The sequence below is a fragment of the Oncorhynchus mykiss genome, chromosome 6 (genome assembly GCF_057628025.1).
Source record: "Oncorhynchus mykiss isolate SJ-2025 chromosome 6, ASM5762802v1, whole genome shotgun sequence".
NCBI classification, from domain to species: Eukaryota; Metazoa; Chordata; class Actinopteri; order Salmoniformes; family Salmonidae; genus Oncorhynchus; species Oncorhynchus mykiss.
Genome location: NC_143027.1, coordinates 12,758,688 through 12,776,355, shown reverse-complemented (window position 1 = coordinate 12,776,355; position 17,668 = coordinate 12,758,688). Strand labels below are relative to the sequence as shown.

The window sequence follows — 17,668 nt, the reverse complement described above, 5'->3', positions numbered from 1 at the left end:
ACCAGACATACAATATATTTCTTTTATGTTTCATTGTCACATACTTCCCGGATAGGTGCAGTGAAATGGATTGTTTTACAGGGTCATCCGTAGTAGTATCGTGCCACTGGAGCACTGACATAAGTTAAGTATCTTGCTTAAGGGCATATCTTAAGATTTGTAACCACGTCACCTCGGGTATTCAAACCAGCGACCTTTCGGTTCCTAGCCTAACACTACTATACCTGCCGCCCACAATCTTACTAGAGTAAATAAACAAAGAAACAAGTGAATTATAATTACCCTTTAACTACAGGGGTGTGTGTTCTCACATTTTGACCAGAATTATCATTTCAGTTTGCAGCACCGTTGTGGATTGTGCAGTTATTGGTAGTCGTGTTTGGCATGACATCTTTATTTTAGTGCTTTTCTAATACAGCAGGCCAGTTAAAACATAGATACTTTGAGCTTTTCAGAAGAGAACCCAGATGTCATGAGCCACTCATCGATGGCTTTCTCATTGTTCTCCACATCCTCTTGCCAGTCCAGATGCCAACGCAGGTTTGCAATGACTTGGGTATAATTGTCACCAAGACTCTTTCGCCATGCAGCAAACTGTTGCTTATTGTAGAGACAGATTGCCTGAGAGACTTGGGGGTAGTCTACTACGCTGCGCAGCAGCTTGTCCAGGTGACGACACACATCAGGGAATTTGGACGCCACATTGTGAAGCTCCTCTTTGTCCACCGTTAGGTCTGTCAGGGGAGAGAGACATTAAGTGTTACAAGAGGAAAGGTTGCAGAGATTTGATCTACGTAGACCCTGCGGCTGAGGGAGGGCTGCACCTGAGGGAACATTCTGGCAAAAGTTTTAGTGGGGAATGACATGACATATTTATTTAACCTTTATTTAACTAGGGAAGTCAGTTGACAGATAAATAATGCCAAAAGATATGTGGCTATGCTTAAAAATCACATACCAAGTACACACAGTAGTGGTACTGTTCCAAATCATCTTTATCCACTAAATAAAAGGATTAGATATTGGACCATGTGTAATTTACATTCTGATAAGTGATGGTGAGGGATAAAAACAAACCCTAAACCCTCTTTCCTCCAGTAATCTTTCAGTGTGGGACACACACACTCACCGAATAGCTGCGGGGGGACACTCACACCATCTGCGTAGGTAATGTACTTCCACTGGCCCTCCCTCAACATATAGGTGGAGGCATTGGCATTGCAACCGTGGTATTCACTCAATACCCAGTCTGGGCGAGGCCGTGCGGGCCGGGCAGCAGACTGAGACAGCAAAGGCAGGAGTGAATGACCACTAAGGCCACCTGGCACTGCTACGCCTGCCATCTCTGCAAACATGTATGTGGAATGGAACCAGTTTACTGACCAGGATGTGTAACAACCCTTTGAATCCCTCCATCATCGAGCTCTGTGCTTCTGACCCGGATATACTCCTGTACTTACCCAGCACAGTGGGATAGATGTCCACCAAGGACACTGGCTGACTCAGCCGCAGGCCAGACTTCACCCCAGGCCCCATGATGAGCAGGGGGACATGGGAGCTGCCCTCAAACATGGACATCTTGTAGAACTGTCGGTGCTCCATGGCCAGGTCGCCGTGGTCAGACGTGAAGAGCAGCACTGTGGTGTCCAGCAAGTCTGTGTCCCGCAAAGCTGAGATCACCTGGCCTAGAAGGACCACAGAGAGTAGCGCAGCCACAGAATGGTTAGTACTCTCCGGGATCCTTCGAACATCCCTAACCTCAACCCTTACCTAACTTTATCTATTTTAAAATATCAACATCAAATGGAGTAGGGACATTGCAAGGATCCCAGATAGCACGGACCGCCACAGAATGAGTGTCTGTTGGGATTACATTCAAGGGGTAGTAGAAGTGTGTAATGTAAGGGACTACTTATTCAACTTCCAAACTACATTTGAAAACAGTTTTTTTTGCCAAGAATGTTTTAGACCTAATCAATGTATGACCGAATACATGACCGAATACAAACAGTGTAGCTATTCCCTCCGCAAGGCAATCAAACAAGCTAAGCGTCAGTATAGAGACAAAGTAGTCGCAATTCAACGGCTAAGACACAAGAGGTATGTGGCAGGGTCTACAGTCAATCACGGATTACAAAAAGAAAACCAGCCCCGTCGCGGACCAGGATGTCTTGCTCCCAGACAGACTAAATAACTTTTTTGCCCGCTTTGAGGACAATACAGTGCCACTGACACGGCCCGCTACCAAAACCTGCAGACTCTCCTTCACTGCAGCCGACGTGAATAAAACATTTAAACGTGTAAACCCTCACAAGGCTGCAGGCCCAGACGGCATCCCCAGCCGTGTCCTCAGAGCATGTGCAGACCGCATGGCTGGTGTGTTTACGGACATATTCAATCAATCCTTATCCCAGTCTGCTGTTCCCACATGCTTCAAGAGGGCCACCATTGTTCCTGTTCCCAAGAAAGCGAAGGTAACTGAGCTAAACGACTACCGCCCCGTAGCACTCACTTCCGTCATCATGAAGTGCTTTGAGAGATGAGTCAAGGACCATATCACCTCCACCCTACCTGACACCCTAGACCCACTCCAATTTGCTAACCGCCCCAATAGGTCCACAGATGACGCAATCGCAACCACACTGCACACTACCCTAACCCATCTGGACAAGAGGAATACCTATGTGAGAATGCTGTTCATCGACTACAGCTCAGCATTTAGCACCATAGTGCCCTCCAAACTCGTCATCAAGCTTGAGACCCTGGGTCTCGACCTCGCCCTGTGCAACTGGGTACTGGACTACCTGACGGGCCGCCCCCAGGTGGTGAGGGTAGGTAACAACATTTCCACCCCGCTGATCCTCAACACTGGGGCCCCACAAGGGTGCGTTCTGAGCCCTCTCCTGTACTCCCTGTTCACCCACGACTGCGTGGCCATGCACGCCTCCAACTCAATCATCAAGTTTGCGGACAACACTACAGTGGAAGGCTTGATTACCAACGATGAGACGGCCTACAGGGAGAAGGTGAGGGCCCTCGGAGTGTGGTGTCAGGAAAATAACCTCACACTCAACGTCAACAAAACAAAGGAGATGATTGTGGACTTCAGGAAACAGCAGAGGGAGCACCCCCCTATCCACATTGAAGGGACAGTAGTGGAGAGGTTAGTAAGTTTTAAGTTCCTCGGCGTACACATCACGGACAAACTGAATTGGTCCACCCACACAGACAGCGTTGTGAAGAAGGCGCAGCAGCGCCTCTTCAAACTCAGGAGGCTGACGAAATTCGGCTTGTCACCAAAAGCACTCACAAACTTCTACAGATGCACAATCGAGAGCATCCTGTCGGGCTGTATCACCGCCTGGTACGGCAACTGCTCCGCCCACAACCGTAAGGCGCTCCAGAGGGTAGTGAGGTCTGCACAACGCATCACCGGGGACAAACTACCTGCCCTCCAGGACACCTACACCACCCGATGTCACAGGAAGGCCATAAAGATCATCAAGGACAACAACCACCCGAGCCACTGCCTGTTCACCCCGCTATCATCCAGAAGGCGAGGTCAGTACAGGTGTATCAAAGCAGGGACCGAGACACTGAAAAACAGCTTCCATCTCAAGGCCATCAGACTGTTAAACAGCCACCACTAACATTGAGTGGCTGCTGCCATACATGTAAAAAATGTATCACTAGCCACTTTAAACAATGCCACTTAATATAATGTTTACATACCCTACATTACTCATCTCATATGTATATGTATATACTGTACTCTATATCATCTACTGCATCTTTATGTAGTACATGTATCACTAGCCACTTTAAACTATGCCACTTTGTTTACATACCCTACATTACTCATCTCATATGTATATACTGTACTCGATACCATCTACTGCATCTTGCCTATGCCGTTCTGTACCATCACTCATTCATATATCTTTATGTACATATTCTTTATCCCTTTACACTTGTGTGTATAAGGTAGTAGTTGTGGAATTGTTAGGTTAGATTACTCGTTGGTTATTACTGCATTGTCAGAACTAGAAGCACAAGCATTTCGCTACACTCGCATTAACATCTGCTAACCATGTGTATGTGACAAATAACATTTGATTTGATTTGCATGAAAACTGATTGAGTTGCACAAGGTTGCAGAACATCCTATGGTTGGTGGCTGCCTGGCTGGCACGTGGCTAGATGTTTTACCACCAACAGCAATACATCTGCAATAAACCAGTATAACACCAGTAGCTGCTAAACTGTCCATTGCTGAACACCACATTCTGCAACACTGTAAAACATTGTACGGATGTACACATTTGGCCAAATGAAATTCCAGACACAAACAATTAAGTCACCACTAACCCAGCATGGCATCTGTTTCGGCACACATAGCGTAGTAGAAGGCCCGTATCTTTCTGACCTCCTGCTCTGTGAAGTTCCCACTGCAGTTCTTGGTGAAGGTGGAGTAGTAGTCCACAGGGTGCATGTCGGACAATGGCAGCCATTTTGGAATAGAGATGAATTCAGGCATCACCTGTGTGTGGACAGCAGCTCCTTATTACACATGCTGCGAAATGGAACACAAGCGCAGACTGCAGATGGGAATCAATCAACATGGTTTGACAATCTAGAGTAAAGTCAAATGCTTCTGAAGATGTATCAACATTTGGTTAGCACAGTTAAAACAAAGCTAGACTGCTAACGTGACACATGACTGCTATAAAATTGTAAATAGGAACTAGTAGTAATTCTTGAAGAGAACGTGCCTTTTCGAGCCAGTAAGGAGAGGTGCGGAAGGTGGACCCCCCAGCGTTGGGCCCCAAGGAGTCTGTGACGTAAGGGTGTGGCAGGTTCAGGCCCAGGTAGAGGGCGAAAGGCTGGGAGAGAGCTGCAGCTTTGTGGCGGATCCACTGGGTGGCAATGTCCGTGGTTCTCCAGTCCTTGGTCATGACTCTCGTTGTGGACGCGTCCCCAACCAGGTCTATCACCGGCCGGCCCTCTTGCCGCAGAAGGAAAGGCACATCTCGCGTCCATGCCTCCACACGATTACTGGAGTGGAAATACACACATCATAAAAATGTGACATTACCAAACTTGACACGAGGGAAAAAACATAGGCCTAAATAAAGACATGAGTCAGAAATCAAGGGACTGTTCACATTTGGGGAAAATTAGACTGAATAGAACATTTCCATGCACAAGCCTATCTATCTACACATAAAGTCTCTGCATCTCTTAGCATTACAAGACTGGCTACTTTAAGTGAGCTCACGGTTTCCTGTAAAATGATGCTGTCAGTTCTGTTATAAATTATTATTATTTATTTAAATTTATTTCGCCTTTATTTAACCAGGTAGGCCAGTTGAGAACAAGTTCTAATTTACAACTGCGACCTGGCCAAGATAAAGCAAAGCATTGCGACAAAAACAACAACACAGAGTTACACATGCGATAAACAAATGTACAGTCAATAACACAATAGAAAAAGCTAAGTACAGTGTGTGCAAATGTAGTAAGGTTAAGGAGGTAAGGCAATAAATAGGCCATAGTGGCAAAATAACTACAATTTAGCGTTAACACTGGAGTGATAGATGTGCAAGTAGAGATATACTGGGGATGAGGTAGTTGGGTGGGCTACTTACAGATGGGCTGTGTACAGGTACAGTAAACTGCTCTGACAGAAATGCTTAAAGTTAGTGAGGGAGTTGTAAATCTCCAGCTTCAGTGATTTTTGCAATTCGTTCCAGTCATTGGCAGCAGAGAACTGGAAGGAAAGGCTGCCAAAGGAGGTGTTGGCTTTGGGGATGACCAGTGAAATATACCTGCTGAAGCGCTATTTTGGAGGTTATTTTGTAAAAGACATCGCCGAAGTCAAGGATCGGTAGGATAGTCAGTTTTACGAGGGTATGTTTGACATTCATGACTCACTGCCGTGCCCACCCACCTGACAGAGTGACTTCCTGAAGTATAGTCCAGCTTCCCAACACTCAAGGTGTTATAGCCATTCTGTTGGAGCATGTCCATCCACGTTGTGGCATTGGGGTCCAGGCACTTATAATTATTCCAGGACTCAGTTAAATGGACAAAGCGACCACTCCACATAGCTGAGAAAAATAATCAACATAAATCAGACCGTGAAATGTTTCCTTCCATGGACCTATGGTGGCCACTGGATTGAAATGCAGTTGTAGTATTGTTTGAGTTTGAATACAATTTGAGCTGGTTACATTCCATTCCTTTGTACTGAACATGTCTGTTACTCACAAACTATTGGAATCAGAGTCATCCACCAGCATTATGCAATTCAACTTCTTGTTCTGTATGTTGTGAATGGATCGTAACATAGCCCACATTATTGACCAATGATCTGCTGTTGGCTTGAGGTCTTCCATACAAATGCACACCAACATCTTACCTGCTCTTGAGGGGCAACAGATTGGAGAATTGGTGTAGGCATTGATGAAGACAGTGCCTAGCTCCCGGAGATAGTTTAAGTATGGTAACTGGACCACCCTACTCCCAGGGTCAAAGGTCAGCCGCCCATCCTTCAGCAAGAGGGAAATAAAGAGTTTGAATACCTTTAAAAAAACATCCATCCTAATTCTTTCTCCCTTCTTTGAGGTAGTAACAGAGCATCTACTATGTCTCTATTGATAATAACTGATCCATGACCACCCTCCAACCTTATCAGAGCAGTGATAAATTAACTAGGGATATTACAACTCCACGGGATGGTTGAGCTAACGTAGGCTAATGCGATTAGCATGAGGTTGTAAGTAACAAAAACATTTCTCAGGATATAGACATATCTGATATTGTCAGAAAGCTTAAATCTTGTTAAAACTCACTGGTGGAAACAACTTATCAATCATCAGGAAAGTTACATTTCAATATAATCCACACAAAATCTGATGAGAATGTTGTGTAAAACGAATCAAAAATATTTACAAAATGTCAAAGTGGCAGTACTTACAAATGCATCGGACATCACCATCACAATGTTGGGTCTGAAGTTTGTGGTATGATTTTGGCACATACAATGTCCATGCGTTTGGGAAAGTATAAGGAGAACTAACCATGTTCCATACATCGCGTACATCAATATAAAAAAAATAATTATTACGACATTAACTGCTGCTGCTTGACTTGGTGCTGACGAGAGGCATTTATTCAGGGAAGTGACTGTCGTCCAACAAGGGCTTCTTGACTGCAACAAATTCAATTTTTACGTTTGTTGTTGTTCCGCATTAGTCACGTGGTGTCGCCATTGCCGTACTAGGATTCTAGCAGCAAAGAGCGCACACGAATATAAACTTGATTTGCAAAAAATACTGTCAATTTATGACAATTCGAGCAATAAATATGACACCGTGCCATCTTGTTAAATTTACTCATAGCATTGAAATAAAATGCCTTTCTGCCTCAGTCTGAAAGCCCACATATGGCCTACTGCTCCACTATGGAGCATCAAATATCTGATTAGTTGGGAATAGTGAAGTTAACTCAAATGTCTACTTTCATTGTATGTAGAAATCACTGGAAAATTACACATTTTAAAATAAATATATATTTTTTAACGTTATTTAATCTCAACAATTTGTACATTTCTTTCATTCTTGAAGTTATTGTCATGAAATGGATCCCATTATTTTGTCTTCAGTAATTGACCTTCCCAAAGTTCTTGAGTAATGGCCCAGTTGGTGTCAAATCAGTGTGTTGACCTGAGGGTCTGGTCCGGACATCAGCTGCTCCAGGGAAAACAGTGGCACAGGCAGATTGTTCCGTATGGGCCTCAGCTCTGCGCTGTGCTCTAGCTGGGCTGGGCATCCTTTGAGGGGGCTGAAACGGGTCCCCTGGGGGCCTTTGAGAGTGACCCCAGGGGCCAGCTCCATGCTATCAAGCATCAGGGTGCCAGAGAAGGGTACAATCCCCTCACTGTTGCCCCCATGCGGAATACTCCTCCTTTTAATGGTCAGACAGACTGCCCCAGTCAGGGGACTTCTCCTCTGGGCCATGGATGGGCCTTTGTCGTTGGTCAAGGGTTTCATTGCCTTTGTCTGTGTGGTGTGTTGTTTCTCAAGATTCTGCCCTGCTGCCAGTGGACCTCGGGTTCTCAATGGATGGTGCTTTGAGGGACTGGCATCCAGCACTTCATATTGGGGCCAGACACGATGGCGTGGAAGACGGGCAAGATCCAGTCTCCGCAAGGATGGGAAGCCTCCACGCTGAGGGTGGAGCTTAGCACTTTGGACAGAAATGTTTGGGCATGTCTCTACATACTCTTCTTCCTCAGTCACTGAGCTGTTCAGAGAATGCCTTGGAGACTGCAGGTAGTCCTCTGTAGGAGTGGTGGGTGATGTGTGATGCTGCCTCCAGGTCCCTCCCTCAGTTATGGGTGGGGGAGCAGGGGATAGTTTGAAACCCCTAAAACCTGGTGGCTCTCTGGCTTTTCTGTCTTTTCTGGAATGCTTGGGAGAGGAACTAAGCTGGCTCACTGTGTGAGTCTTGTGATTGGCCCTATGACCGGTCCGTCCAGCCGCCTCACCAACCGGAGTGGACCTCTGGAGGAAAACACCAGAGATGTGTTAGATTACATTATTATGATTAAATGATTCACTTTCAGGTATTAGCATTACACCGGCCACTCACCAGTAAGCAAGCAACTAGCTTCAAACAATATACTTCATGGAGTTATCTACTTCCTTTACTACTACATATTTACTGCTAGATATATCCTTGACATTTTGGCTTATTTCCAGGTAGACTTGTTAGAGTGGAAACACAATGCAGCTCGATGGAGTATTGTTCAGAGCTACCTGTAGGGGAGAAGGGTATTTTGTTGGCTTGACTTGCAGAACCTGCACACAGCCTTGTGCCCAGGAGTCTGTAGTTGACGGCAGGGGCTCTGAATCTTCTTCCCAGGAGGGGGCACTGTCTGGTCCTTCCCCCTCATCCTGGACCAGGAACTGCCACTCCAGAATCTGCACCAAAGAATCTCGGGCCCAAGACGTTGTGAATAACTCTGGCTAGAGAGGAGACATTTCATTGTCAGTCCAGTAAAGAATTAGCAGCATTATTGGTGAGAGGATAGTAAAGGGAAATTGGTCACCAGCCAGATTGAAACAGTGCATTTGATCCTCTGAGCAAAGGAAGGCACTTATTGTAAAGTGAATTGATTAAATCAATCGTATACACAGTGCATTCGGAAAGTATTCAGGCCCCTTGATATTTTCCACACTTTGTTACATTACAGCCTATTTTAAAGTGGATTAAATTGTGTTGTGCCCTCATCAAACTACACACAATACCCCATAATGACAAAGCAAAAACAGGTTTTTAGAAAATAAAAATATCACATTTACATAAGTATTCGGACCCTTTACTCAGTACTTTGTTGAAGCACCTTGAGCAGCGATTACAGCCTTTTTGGCTATGACGCTACAAGCTTGGCACACTTTTATTTGGGGAGTTTCTCCCATTCTTCTCTGCAGATCCTCTCAAGATCTGTCAGGTTGGATGGGGAGCGTCGCTGCACAGCTATTTTCAGGTCTCTCCAGAGATGTTCGATCAGGTTCAAGTCCGGACTCTGGCTGGGCCACTCAAGGCCATTCAGAGACTTGTCCTGAAGCCACTCCTGCATTATCTTGGCTGTGTGCTTATGGTTGTTGTCCTGTTGGAAGGTGAACCTTTGCACCAGTCTGAGTTCCTGAGTGCTCTGGAGCAGGTTTTCATCAAGGATCTCTCTGTACTTTGCGCCTTTCATATTTTCCTTGATCCTGACTAGTCTCCCAGTCCCTGCCACTGAAAAACATCCCCACAGCATGATGCTGCCACCACCATGCTTCACCATAGGGATGATGCCAGGTTTCTTCCAGACGTGACGCTTGGTATTCAGGCCAAAGAGTTAAATCTTGGTTTCAGCAGACCAGAGAATCTTGTTTCGCATGGTCTGAGAGTCTTCCCAAGTGGGATGTCATGTGCCTTTTACTGAGGAGTGGCTTCCGTCTGGCCACTCTACCATAAAAGCCTGATTGGTGGAGTGCTGCAGTATTGGTTTTCCTTCTGGAAGGTTCTCCCATCTTCACAGAGGAACTCTGGGGCTCTATCAGAGTGAAATCGGGTTCTTGGTCTCCTCCCTGACCAAGGCCCTTCTCCTCTGATTGCTCAGTTTGGCCGGGCAGCCCTTTACTCAGTACTTTGTTGAAGCACCTTGAGCAGCGATTACTATTACTCTTCTAGGAAGAATCTTGGTGGTTCCAAACTTCTTCCATTTAAGAATCATGGAGGCTACTGTGTTCTTGGGGACCTTAAATGCTGCAGACATTTTTTGGTACCCTTCCCCACATCTGTGCCTCGACACAATCCTGTCTCTGAGCTCTATGGACTATTCCTTCGACCTCATGGCTTGGTTTTTGCTCTGACATGCACTGTCAACTGTGGGACCTTATATAGACAGGTGTGTGCCTTTCCAAATCATGTCCAAACAATTTCATTTACCACAGGTGGACTCCCGTCAAGTTATAGAAACATCTCAATGGAAACAGGATGCACCTGAGCTCAATTTCGAGTCGCATAGCAAAGGGTCTGAATACTTATATAAATAAGGTATCTGTTTTAATACATTTGTAAACATTTCTAAAAACCTGTTTTCGCTTTGTCATTATGGGGTATGGTGTGTAGATTGATGAACATTTTTTTTTTTTTTATCCATTTTAGAATAAGGCTGTAACATAACATAATGTGGACAAATGGAAGGTGTCTGAGTATTTTCCGAATGCACTGTATACTGCCCACATTAAACTGATAAGCCACGTAAACTGAAGGATTCTTCATTGGCTACAGTACATTTATTAATATTTGTTTGAAACAAAATCAGAATGTCATCTCTGCACAGTGAATGTATCCGACTACTGTCTGACACAGGTAGTGTCCACCTGTGAACGTAAGGCCTCACCTGTCTCTGGAGATACACAGTGTAACATTTCTCCATGATATGGTTCATGAATTCATACAGGACCTCCACCACCACCTCCTCTCCTTCCTCCTGCACTAGCATGGACACCCAGTTAGACTCTGTCAGGCGGCCCGGGACAATGTCCACCACATCTGGACTCTGGGAAGGAGGAGGGGGGGGTGCAGGAGCAGAGTTGGTGCGCCCCTTCTCAGCACGGGATTTTGATGCAGCGCGGGACATCTTTGCCGGGAGCCTGAGTAAGCACATAAGCCACAAAAAGAAAAGTCCTCTCACTGTCAACTGCGTTTATTTTCAGCAAACTTAACATGTGTAAATATTTGTATGAAAATAACAAGATTCAACAACTGAGACATGAACTGAACAAGTTCCACAGACATGTGACTAACCAGAAATGGTCCCTGAACAAAGGGAGGGTCCAAATCTAAAGTAACAGTCAGTATCTGGTGTGGCCACCAGCTGCATTAAGTACTGCAGTGCATCTCCTCCTCATGGACTGCACCAGATTTGCCAGTTCTTGCTGTGAGATGTTATCCCACTCTTCCACCAAGGCACCTGCAAGTTCTCTGACATTTCTGGGGGGAATGGCCCTAGCCCTCACCCTCCGATCCAACAGGTCCCAGAGGGTGCTCAATGGGTTTGAGATCCGGGCTCTTCGCTGGCCATGGTAGAACACTGACATTCCTGTCTTGCAGGAAATCACGCACAGAACGAGCAGTATGGCTGGTGGCATTGTCATGCTGGAGGGTCATGTCAGGATGAACTTGTAGGAAGGGTACCACATGAGGGAGGAGGATGTCTTCCCTGTAACGCACAGCGTTGAGATTGCCTGCAATGACAGAACGCTCAGTCCGATGATGTTGTGACACATCGCCCCAGACCATGACGGACCCTCCACCTCCAAATCGATCCCGCTCCTGAGTACAGGCCTCGGTATAATGCTCATTCCTTCGTCGATAAACGCGAATCCGACCATCACCCCTGGTGAGACAAAACCGAGACTTGTCAGTGAAGAGCACTTTTTGCCAGGACCTGCCTTACAACAGGCCTACAAGCCCTCAGTACAGCCTCTCTCAGCCTATTGCGGACTATCTGAGCACTGATGGAGGGATTGTGCATTCCTGGTGTAACTCGGGCAGTTGTTGTTGCCATCCTGTACCTGTCCCGCAGGTGTGATGTTCAGATGTACCGATCCTGTGCAGGTGTTGTTACACATGGTCTGCCACTGCGAGAATGATCAGCTGTTCGTCCTGTCTCCCTGTAGTGCTGTCTTAGGCGTCTCACAGTACGGACATTGCAATTTATTGCCCTGGCCACATCTGCAGTCCTCATGCCTCCTTGCAGCATGCCTAAGGCACGTTCACACAGATGAGCAGGGACCCTGGGCATCTTTCTTTTGGTGTTTTTCAGAGTCAGTAGTCAGTCTTTAGTGTCCTAAGTTTTCATAAACTGTGACGTTAATTACCTACCGTCTGTAAGCTGTTAGTGTCTTAAAGACCGTTCCACAGGTGCATGTTCATGAATTGTTTATTGTTCATTGAACAAGCATGGGAAACCACGTTTAAACCCTTTACAATGAAGATCTGTGAAGTTATTTAGATTTTTACTAATTATCTTCGAAAGACACGGTCCTGAAAAAGGGACGTTTCTTATTTTGCTGAGGTTAGATAAGAATTGTGTGAGTGAAAAAAAGATGTAGGATACTATTAAATGTGCAGCCATTCAAAGCAATAACGTTCTGGTTCAGAATCTTGTCCTTTTCTACTCTCACTCCTTTCAAAAGTACTGGATTAATTTGTACATTTATGTTTTATGGATGAGGTTACAATAGGCCTTCTTGGTGGGTTTTCTATTTGGAGAGAGTTATCACTTTCTTGAAACACACCAGACTGTCTGCTGAGTGCAACAATAACAATAATTCTGAACCACCACTTTGTATTGGACAAGAAGTGAAAAATCTTTGAAGCTGCCTGCAGTGATTGAACAACCTAGCCAAGTGAAGCAATGCATCAACAAACATAACAAGGTTGCTTTCTAATCTAGATAACAATATTTAGGTACCTTAAACAAAGAGCAGGCTGAAAATATTTGTCTTCAATCTGATGTGAGAAGAATAAGAACACTTCTCTCGTTGCCCTACTTTTTTCCAACCCAAAAAGACAGGATTGCTTGGCAACTGAAAACGCCACTACCTTTTTTTGTGTACACAAAACGTATGACGTTTCACGCAAAGGTGGAGCTGTCACTATGGCTGCAAAGGACGCGCAATGGTAATCTCCTCCTCGCTAAATGAAATGCAATCTATTTAGCACTTGTTGATGAATGAATAACGTAACATATAATATTGCTAACTGTATTTATCTAGCGAATAGCAGAATATATGATAGAATCTAACGGTAGTTCACAATACGGTATTCTGTTCGACAATACTTGCCTCCAAGCTTAGGCTTGCTAGCAGTAGCTAGCCAACGTTAGCTAGCTAGCGTAAGAAAGATGAATAGACTTTTAAAGGCGACTTTAGCTAACTATTTATGTTTGCTGAATTGCAATACATTATCTAACTAACTACATTTTGCTGAATTGCATTACATTAGCTAACTAACTTAGTTCCTAATTGATGTAACGTATCCGTTAGATAACTTTGCCGGCAATGGCTAGACTGATAACTAGATGGCTTCTAACGTCTTCCAATTCATAGGAGTGCATGTCAAGCTGATTAGCTATACAGCTAGCTTGATTCAAGGGCCCAGTGTGGCATGGTCAAAAATCATTTGGATGACTAACGTTAGCTGGCTAGTAGGTCAGCATGTTCGCTGAACTTGCTCAATGAGAATGATAATCTTCACGTTGGGCAACATTATGTAGCTGCCATTGTGTGTTTTGGTATGACATATTTTACGCTACCTCTTTTCCCACATCTCACCCAACTCGGAGACACAGCGACATACTGGCACACACTGCAATACTAACCAGCTTTATTTCTCATTGTTCCCCAGAATTGTCGTCATTAAGTACACTATTTGCACTCTCCCTTTTTACCCAATTGAATTGATAAGATTGAAAGATGTACCACAAAGAGAAGAGCATTCAGATGAAAAGCAGTGCGTCTGCGCTATACAACAACCTGAGCGTGCTGCGCATAGCCCCGCGGAGCCTGACCTATTTCACAGTGGTACACGCCAACATGGTCAATATGGTCAGTGCTTCTTGGGACGGACTCAACTACTCCCACCGCCAGCTGCAGTCCAAAGAGGCCAACGTAGCTACCAGCTCCTCCCTCATCATGCAGGTAGACTGTTATTAGCGCTGACCAAGAGGGTGTCAGTGGATCATGAATGATATGCTACTTCCTTCTTTAATGTCCATGTTAGATGGACATGAGTTGGTGCAGTATTTGATATTTTGTTGAAGGGGAAACTTGCTGTCTCTCCTTTCAGGCAGCCTGGTGTGTCCTTCCATCTCGTGACATCCTGGTGCTCACCTCTCAGAAAGGCATCCAGGTGAGTGGATTGTGTGCTTGTGTGTCACAGGAGGTTGGTGTTAACTCAATTTGGAAGGATGGCTTGTGTTAATGGCTGGAGTGGAATGGTATCAAACACATGGTTTCTATGTGTTTGATATCATTCCATTCGCTCCGTTCCAGACATTATTATGAGCCGTCCTCCCCTCAGCAGCCTCCTGTAACATGTGTGTGGCCTTGTACAATGGTGTCCGCCTGTTGGTCAGGTCTTGACAGGTGTGTCTGTGTTCCAGATGTATGAGTCAGATGGATCCATAATGGTATACTGGCATGCACTGGACACGCCTGAAACCCAAACAGGTAACTTCTGCCCCATATACAAATACTGAGTCTCCTCTAACCCTTACCAGTGCACACAATGGGTGTCTTTACCATGGATGGGTGTCTTTACCATGGATGGGTGTCTTTACCATGGATGGGTGTCTTTGCCATGGAGGGGTGTCTACCATGGAGAGGAGTTTGGTGTACTGTAGGTTGAGTGTGTGAGCTCAGAGGACCCTGCTGATGATATATCCTGATCTGTACCCACAGCCCAGGCAGTGTTTGCTCGAGGGATTGCAGCAGTGCGGGAAAAATACATCTGTGTGGGTAAGTACAGAATGAGCACGGCAAGCTAGGCCTCTCCCTCGCTCTCCTGCAATCACTTCAGACCTGACAGGATGTTGACCAAAACCCAGCCAATTTCATCTCTCTCTCTCTCTGCAGGCATCTCGTCTGGCTCTATGCTGGTGTTTGACGTCCCCATTAAAGGCAGTAACATCACCCTCTCAGAGGTGCTGGAGGAGCACAAGGAGTCCATCACGGATTTGGCCTCAGAATGTTCCGGTAGCCTGGTACTATGCACAAACACCATGTGTATGTGTCTGTTGTTAATTTCGGAAAAGCATTATCCATCTGGGGCCAAGTGTTATGTTCGATAATAACCGTAACCATGTAGAACCGACAGACAGATGAAGGTGTAGTTGTCTGTCAATATGCATCAATCACAGCTTTAGATATTGACCCTGTCGTTGATGCTCTCCCTCCCCCAGGAGTGCATTGCAGACATGGTGAGTGCTGACGACTCTGGCAATCTCTGTGTGTGGAAGTCAGGAGAGGACTTCCAGCTGCTCAACAAGATCCCTGGTTTCGAGTAAGTGAGTTACTGACAGTAGGATCTTTTAACCACATTTGAACTCCCTTCTTCAGATAAGGCCATAGAGGCCTTGTAGTTATGAGTTCCTCTTGCCATTGGCCTGGCATCTGTGGAAATGCCACCACTAACCTCAACACCTCTGCCCTCTTCTTGTACCAGTATGAGCTGCTCCTCAGTGAAGCTGTGGAAGGGAACCGTGGTGGCAGGCTATGGCACAGGGCAGATCCGTCTCTACGAGGCCGTGACAGGGATCGTCCACGCAGAGGTCAACGCCCACGCACGCTGGATCTACTCCTTGGACATCGCCCCCTTCTCTGGCCTGGTGAGGTCAACACCAGATGCTGTCAGGATGGGGCAGTGGGAGGGATTGGCAATTTCCATATGACTATCTATCTCCAGACAATGGACTGTGTTTATCACCAGTTGTATGCAAACTGATTTTAAAGCAAACTACTAGAGATCCATGTAGAAAGGCAAAACATCTTAATGCAAGGGAGTGAATTCTGATGCTAATGGATAATTTTCCATGTCTGTCTGTCTCTGTCTGTCTGTGTGTTTGTGCCCCAAGCTTCTTTCTGCTGCTGAGGACTCTCTGGTTAGAGTGTGGCATCTGACCATGACCCCAGAGACTAACAGTGTGGAGGTAACCTCTCAAACCATACCAGGGAGGGACCTCACGACACCACGCACACACAGACAGACAGACATTGACTGCCTCCCTCCCTCTCTCTCCCTCCAGATCGTGCACATGTATAACGAGTGTGTGACAGACACCCAGATCTGCGGGGCTAAGTTCTGCGACGGGGACGGCTACGCCTTCGCTGTGACGGGCTACGACCTGAGTGAGATCATCCGCTACACACAGGTCTAACAGCAGTAGCACGCACCACGGGAGATGTGTGTGAGTGTGTGTGAGGTTGACATGTGAATGGAGTGTGTCAGCTCAGCAGTATCTCTGTTGGGGAGTGTGTGACAAAAGAGAAGCCTACAGCAGGAAACATCTGCCTGATAGACCATGCAGCATCTAATTCCACCAGATCAATGGTCTACAGAGAGATGGAAAGCCTATGAAGGTTAACTCAGAAGCAAACGAGGGCTGTGACCCCATCTCCATCTACGATGACCTAACTAGAGGACATGATGCAGTATATATGTCTACAGCGTATCTCCCATGGATATTAACTTTGGTCCAGAGGTCAAATAGAAGAATGTTGTCTCTATCAAGTAGTTTCCTACATATCAATGCGCGACAGGAAAAGTGAGGCATCTTACGATATATGAGGAGAAAGATGATTTGTAGTGCGATGTGACCTTGTATATTTTGACTGATCACATACTGGCTTATGCTGACACGTTTCCTCTGTGTTGAGTATTGGTGTGTGTGTGCGTGTGTGTGTGTGTGTGTGCGTGCGTGTGCGTGCGTGCGTGCGCGTGCGTGTGTGTGAGTAACGGACCATGAAACTACACATGAGTGTGTATAAATCTGTTTTACAGATTTAAAATGAAGGGAGCAGGCTATCCTGTAACGACGTAGGGTTGCTGACAGCAGCACAAAGGTGTCTCAGTATATCATTGTTGCAAGTATTTACAGTGTGTATGGTAATGTAGGTCGTTCAGCATTCAGCTTGGAAATGTAACATTCCTTTGACTTAGTAAGTCTTGAATATCATTATTGTACAGCATCACTGTATAAATGTACTGTAACTATGAATCAACTTGACAATAAATATTTATTGTAGATAACTGTCTTTAATTTGTTTGTGCTTTGTGTTTCTTAATTGTTGTGTGCTTGCAGCGAACTGCGCTTGTAGCAAATTGTCGCGAACGGCGGGGCAGGGAAGAGAACCTGGGTCGCTGGCGCAATGGCAAACACTACTCATCGAGCCAATAGGGTTAACCCACTTGGTGGGAATTCTTTTATTTATACTATTTTTTTTATTATGCCCTTTTCTACCTAATTTTGTGGTATCCAATCGGTAGTTACAGTCTTGTCCCATTGCTGCAACTCACGTACGGACTCGGGAGAGGCAAAGGT

General features: G+C 45.6%; 3 protein-coding genes across 7 annotated transcripts; 1 reads left to right on the top strand and 2 right to left on the bottom strand.

The window, feature by feature from the left end:
* Positions 1 to 378: 378 nt before the first annotated feature.
* arsk (arylsulfatase family, member K) lies at positions 379 to 7,483 on the bottom strand. Of its 2 annotated transcripts, XM_021605296.3 has the most exons (8): positions 6,980 to 7,483; positions 6,422 to 6,551; positions 5,951 to 6,110; positions 4,773 to 5,055; positions 4,369 to 4,540; positions 1,461 to 1,685; positions 1,130 to 1,345; positions 379 to 734 (listed from the first exon to the last, which is right to left on the bottom strand). In XM_021605296.3, the coding sequence occupies exons 1-8, from the start codon at positions 7,103 to 7,105 to the stop codon at positions 427 to 429; spliced, it is 1,620 nt and encodes a 539-aa protein (XP_021460971.3). In that variant the 5' UTR covers positions 7,106 to 7,483; the 3' UTR covers positions 379 to 426. The 2 variants fall into 2 exon arrangements, with proteins under 2 accessions (XP_021460971.3, XP_021460972.3); XM_021605297.3 differs by lacking the exon at positions 1,130 to 1,345.
* A 74-nt stretch (positions 7,484 to 7,557) lies between these two features.
* On the bottom strand, positions 7,558 to 13,176 carry LOC110525291 (uncharacterized). The gene is made up of 4 exons (XM_021605299.3): positions 13,040 to 13,176; positions 10,961 to 11,213; positions 8,823 to 9,032; positions 7,558 to 8,567 (listed from the first exon to the last, which is right to left on the bottom strand). Exons 2-4 carry the CDS (start codon positions 11,198 to 11,200, stop codon positions 7,710 to 7,712), a joined length of 1,308 nt encoding a protein of 435 aa, XP_021460974.2. The 5' UTR covers positions 11,201 to 11,213; positions 13,040 to 13,176; the 3' UTR covers positions 7,558 to 7,709.
* On the top strand, positions 13,158 to 17,381 carry wdr54 (WD repeat domain 54). 4 transcript variants are annotated; one of them, XM_021605301.3, is made up of 10 exons: positions 13,158 to 13,248; positions 14,035 to 14,267; positions 14,416 to 14,478; positions 14,732 to 14,798; positions 15,030 to 15,086; positions 15,204 to 15,331; positions 15,530 to 15,630; positions 15,793 to 15,955; positions 16,202 to 16,276; positions 16,373 to 17,381. In XM_021605301.3, exons 2-10 carry the CDS (start codon positions 14,043 to 14,045, stop codon positions 16,502 to 16,504), a joined length of 1,011 nt encoding a protein of 336 aa, XP_021460976.1. In that variant the 5' UTR covers positions 13,158 to 13,248; positions 14,035 to 14,042; the 3' UTR covers positions 16,505 to 17,381. The 4 variants fall into 4 exon arrangements, with proteins under 4 accessions (XP_021460976.1, XP_021460975.1, XP_090093151.1 ...); XM_021605300.3 differs by having other exon boundaries at positions 13,166 to 13,248; positions 13,975 to 14,267; XM_090237025.1 differs by having other exon boundaries at positions 13,199 to 13,248; positions 13,975 to 14,267; positions 15,204 to 15,353.
* The last annotated feature ends 287 nt before the right edge of the window (positions 17,382 to 17,668 follow it).